At 44.4% G+C, this 5,223-nt stretch overlaps 1 protein-coding gene across 1 annotated transcript; it reads right to left on the reverse strand.

Annotated features, from left to right (window-relative positions):
- Nucleotides 1–215: 215 nt before the first annotated feature.
- On the reverse strand, nucleotides 216–527 carry LOC138480604 (uncharacterized). Its single transcript, XM_069612308.1, has one exon. The coding sequence runs from the start codon at nucleotides 525–527 to the stop codon at nucleotides 216–218; it is 312 nt and encodes a 103-aa protein (XP_069468409.1).
- Nucleotides 528–5,223: the final 4,696 nt, after the last annotated feature.

Here is a 5,223-nt window from a genome sequence, read left to right on the forward strand (position 1 = left end):
AGATATCAGTGAAGTACATCACCCGCGTAAATAAAATGTGTTAGCGGGAATGTGGTTCCATTTCCTCTTTCCCGGTTCTATTACTAGAACAACCTGATCCTTTCCTGCTGCAATTAGATCTGCTGGAACCGGCGGACCACTAGGTTTTTCAAACCAAACCGTTGCCCCCAGAACCATTTTGTTTGATAAGCCAAAACCTTTGTCTCCAAATGTAGTTACCACTGTGGGGGCTCTTCTTTTTTTATCATGGATAATTTTACATGGACAATAATCAGTAAAGCCACTCGATCCCCTTTATGAATGGGTAACATTTTCTCTCCACCATTGATCAGAATTACTTCTATTTCTACCTGATAATCTGCATCCACAATCCCTCCCAATACCTGGATCCCTTTCAATGCTAATCCAAATCTAGGGGCAATCAATCCCATATGTTCTGATGGAATCTGCACTCCAATTCCAGTGTCAATAACACTGATGCCTCTTGGTTTAGGTCTGATCTCCTCCATAGCATGCAAATCCATCATTGCGGACTCTGGTGTTGCTCGATAAGGAGCTAGAGCCCCAGGTAACATTTCCCATTATATCAACGTTTCAAATGCCTTGTTTGGTTTCAATTGTAAAGCTGGCATTAACATTCACATTAATAGAGTTTCACCATTTGCAATTGGTCTGTTATTTAACACTTGCACTGCATTCAAAATGCGTTCATGCCACCCTTTCAACTTACCACTCCCAGTCTTTTGCAACTGTTGTTTCAACAAACCATTAATTCTTTCAATCAATCCTGAAGCCTCGGGGTGATAATGGACATGGAAAATCCATTCAATCCCCTTCTCCTGACAATAGTCCTGAACCAGCTTTCCTTTAAAATGTGACCCATTATCACTTTGAATCTGTAAAGATACACCACAGTATACTGTCACTTGATCTAACAATTTAATGGTAGTCAACTGCATAACTCTTGAATACGTGTCCACACAGTACACACATACTGACATCCTCTGCTGATTGGCATCGGACCGATATAACCGATCTACCAAATTTGTCCAGGTAATTTACCTCGCTTAAATGTGCCTTAAATCACATGTGGAATAGACCTTTGTTTCTGATGCTGACACACGGGACATCGCAAAATCACTGTTTTCACTACTTCTAAAGGAACGCTAATTCCTCGATCTTGTGCCCACCTGATAGTAGCCTTTTCTCCAAGATGCCCACTTTTCTGGTGTGCCCACTTAGCAATCCCTTCCAGATCATCTTCCTCAAACCTCACGTGAAGGTTTAGCATGCTCATCGGCAACAGAATTGAACCAACGTTACAATTAGTCTGTCGCAGAAGTGCATCCACATTAAAACAGTCACTTTACTACGCATCAACATTTCAGCGATATATGTCACAGTTCTTTTCCCCATAATTCTTTTGCATGAATCTTCCACCTATTCTTCTGCCATGTCGGCAGCCAAACAAATAGTCGATTATCCACATCCCACGAGTCAGTGTACACATAACATTGACCAGGCACTTTAATGCCTGATAAACTGCATACAATTCCGCAAACTGACTACTCATTCCCTTTCCTGATGTTGTCAATGTTCACTTTGTTTTGGGATTGTACGACACTGCCTTGCAGTATCGCTCGGTCCCCAAATATTTAGCTGAACCATCAGTGAACCAAGCATGTTCAATTTGTTCACTCGTCAAATCCCCATGCGACTCCCCATTTTACAGGAGACTCACAGATTTCTGTCACGTCTGGTGGTTCCAAATCAACTAGGAGAACCCAGCCACTTGCTTGTGTAACTTCACAATTCCACCATTCCCTCTTTTGGCACAATCTTGAATGTACCATTTCCATATAATGATGCTAGCCTCTTGACTATGTCCTATTCAATGTGTTTAGGAGAGCTGAGCACCCATTGCATGATCAGAATTTCTGGTTGGATCAATACATCATGACCCACTGTCATTTGCTCTGTGTCTACAAGACCCAATAGCATGCCAACAAGTGCTTTACAAAGGGAGTGTATCTGTCACCAGCTCCGGGTAACTTACGACTCCAAAACCCCAAAGGAACACGCTTCCTGTTCTGTTTTTGACATAAACTCCAATTGGCATAATTGTCATGTACAGACACATTTAATTCAACTTCTCCTACTTTCAACGGCGATAAGTCAAGCTCTCTTTGGATCGTATCTTTCGCTTGCTGAAATGCTTTCTCCTTCTCATCACCCCATTCCAAAGTCACATTTCTTTCATTTCACTTTGTAAAGAGGCGCTAGAATCTATCCCAAATCTGGTATATGCTGTCCCTAAATTCCAAAAAACCCTATGAATTGTTGAGCTTGTTTCTTATTGACGTGGAGGAATCAGGAGGTGTCAATCACACTTTTCCTGATTCTAGAATGCTGCAGCCATTGAGAGCAAGGAATCCAATGCACCTGGCAGGTCATTGGGGCATGGATGTGCAGGGGTGTCCTGTATTTCTTTCCTTAATAGCCCGAAGAACCCGAGCCATCATGTCCAATGGGCCACGAAAGTTTTGGAAAGCAACACACCCCTGCCCATGAATGGTGGGCCATTGGCCAGGCGCTGACTGGTGTACTTACACAAAGGTAAAGCAGGTTTACCTCACAGCGCTGGTCAGCCCTGAAGCACTTGTGCAGCTCGCGCAGCTAGGGGAGTGCTCAAGTTTCACTGGGCCTGCTCTCGGTCTCGTTCATAATGAGTGACAGCTCAGCCCCCGGTCAGCCATTATAGATGAGCTGCCACATTAGGGCCTTTTGTTAAGCAACATGCTTTTTGATGATATCATTTTCAGATGCTCCGAAGCATGCAGGTTCTGGATGGAAGGCGTTAGGTGAATTGGCTTCATTCCCAAACCAGTTGGACAGGTTGCAGTTCGAGCGATGAATCACACATTTTCTAAGAAAACGTGGATATTCTAATTCATCAAAAGTGCAATAAGACACATCTGCACTGAGAGCGTCTCCTGGTGCCTGCAGGCATGCGTCCATGCTGGTTACTGCTATAGTGAACGTTCCTTGAAAGCTGTGGAGGGGTTTGATTGAAAAGTCTTGTTTAGAGAAAGCCATGGGCTACGGGAGAAGGGCGCACTTGCCGGCCTTGCCCTGCCAGGCTTTCGAGATGTCAGGGATTCAGTTTTTGTATCTCGCCCTTGACTTTCTAATCTTGGTAAGACTCTTTCTATCACTGCCTTGGGCCCTAGTTAAGAGTTGCAGAATTAGAAAGAGTGATATTTCGCAACCCGCCTAACAAACTGCTGACTGAGTTCTTCACTTTCATTGGCTGGTAACTGGTCACATGATTCAATCCTGGGTAAATGTGCTTGACAATGATTATTATTATTATTATTATTAGTGTGGTATTTATTGAGCGCTGACCTAGCTTCGAGAAGCAGCAGAGCGCTTTACAGAGGAATACACCAATACAGATACACAAGGGAGCGCTTTTCAGAGCTAACAACTGAACAGATATACAGCGGGGGTAGGATACAGAGGGTCACAGAGGAGGGGTACAGCTGTACAGGGTGGCGGGGAGGAGAGGGGCAGACGGCATCTAGCGAGTCAGGTGGCTTGGGGGTGACATGATGGCCTAGGTGTTGAGGAGCAGAGACTCCTTGAAGTGTTAGGTCCTGAGTTCTTTTCTGAATTGTAGGAGTGTGGGGGCGGGTCTGATGCTGATGGGGAGGAGGTTCCATAGTCTTCGGGCGTAGGAAGCCAGAGAAGACTAGTTTCTGGTCCTTTACTTTGTACAGTGGTGGATTTCGAGTATACTCGTGTTTTGGATTCTGGTGGTGTGCTGTCTGCCGGAGATGCTGTTTTTCTCTCCGAGGTAGCAGGGTGACTTGAGAGCGACTTACTTATAGATGATGCAGCAATACTTGAAGGTGATTTGTGCGTGCAGTGGGAGCCAGTGAAGGTTGATGAGGGCCTGGTTGATGTGGTTGTATCTGCATAGACCCTCAATGAAGCATTCAGCCAGCCACATGTAGGACACTTCTCAGGGGCACAAGGGAGTCCGACGTGAGGCCCTTGAGGAGGGCATTTCCCCCATCCAGGTGGGATAGTATCAGTGTTTGAACAGTGGATCTAGCCATGTCTGGAGGGAGGAAGGGGTTCATTTTCTGCAGGAGGGAGAGCTGATGCCAACCTGTTTGAGATTTCTTAGCTATTTGTGTCTTGAAGAAGAGATGTTTGTCATTGTGGAACCCGAGGGTCTTGACACAGGAGGTGAGCTCGGGTATAAAAGTTCATGGATGGTAGCCAGGTCTGTATGTCTGGGTGTTCAGTGTAGTACCATAACACCCGCAAGTCCCAACACAGGGCTTTCTGACATTACCATTGTCATCAATAATTCTTAAATATATTTCAGAATTACCCACGAAATATGTCCCAGGAAATTTCATCCCACTTCATTGGCCACTGGCACACATGTACCCTTTTATGGGTATGACGTTCATTCATCGCCAAGGTTTTCTTCGCTGAGAATTTTGCAGTATGTTTTTTGGGCAAAAAATTCATCGAAAAATGTGGTGGGGGGAGGATAAAGGGATTTAAGAGGTAGGGGGAGGGGAAATAGGTAGTAAAAAACTGGGAAGTTGTGGACTCGATAAGCCCCCAAATAAAAAATGGTAAAAATCAAGCGAAAAAAAACCTGCCGATGGAATGAGATAGAACCCTTTTATGTTATTGCGTGGTGCACCTGTTTCTGTGCAAACCAGAGTGGAATCATACACACAGATGCCTAATGTCCTTTTCTATCTTCCTCACACTCTTGCCACCATCCATGCATTATCTGGATGTAGTTGGGTGGGGGTTTTGCTTTTCTGACACATGTAAAGACCTCAGAATTACTCACCCTATTACACAGACTAAAAGTTCTTGGACTCAGGAAGGCAATAACGTACACTTAGACCAGTAATTAGGAAATAATTGTCTCTTTACAGGCCCTGTTTTCATATTCCATAAACATGCATAAATCTATGAAATAAATGCAACTAGTTATACATAGATACATGGACAAGGACAAATACAACAAGTATAAATCACCGTTAGGGCAGTCGTAGGACAAAGCTTTGTCTCAGCCACTGCAACACCACCCAGTCCCAAGGCAGGTAGGCAGAGAGATATTTCATTAACTAATGGGGTCTGGAGCAGAGCGTCCTCCCTCTCAGAAAGACTTTATTATCCAGGGTTCCA

Source organism: Ambystoma mexicanum, chromosome 5p (genome assembly GCF_040938575.1).
Source record: "Ambystoma mexicanum isolate Mex_15411 chromosome 5p, UKY_AmexF1_1, whole genome shotgun sequence".
In the NCBI taxonomy this organism is placed as follows: domain Eukaryota; kingdom Metazoa; phylum Chordata; class Amphibia; order Caudata; family Ambystomatidae; genus Ambystoma; species Ambystoma mexicanum.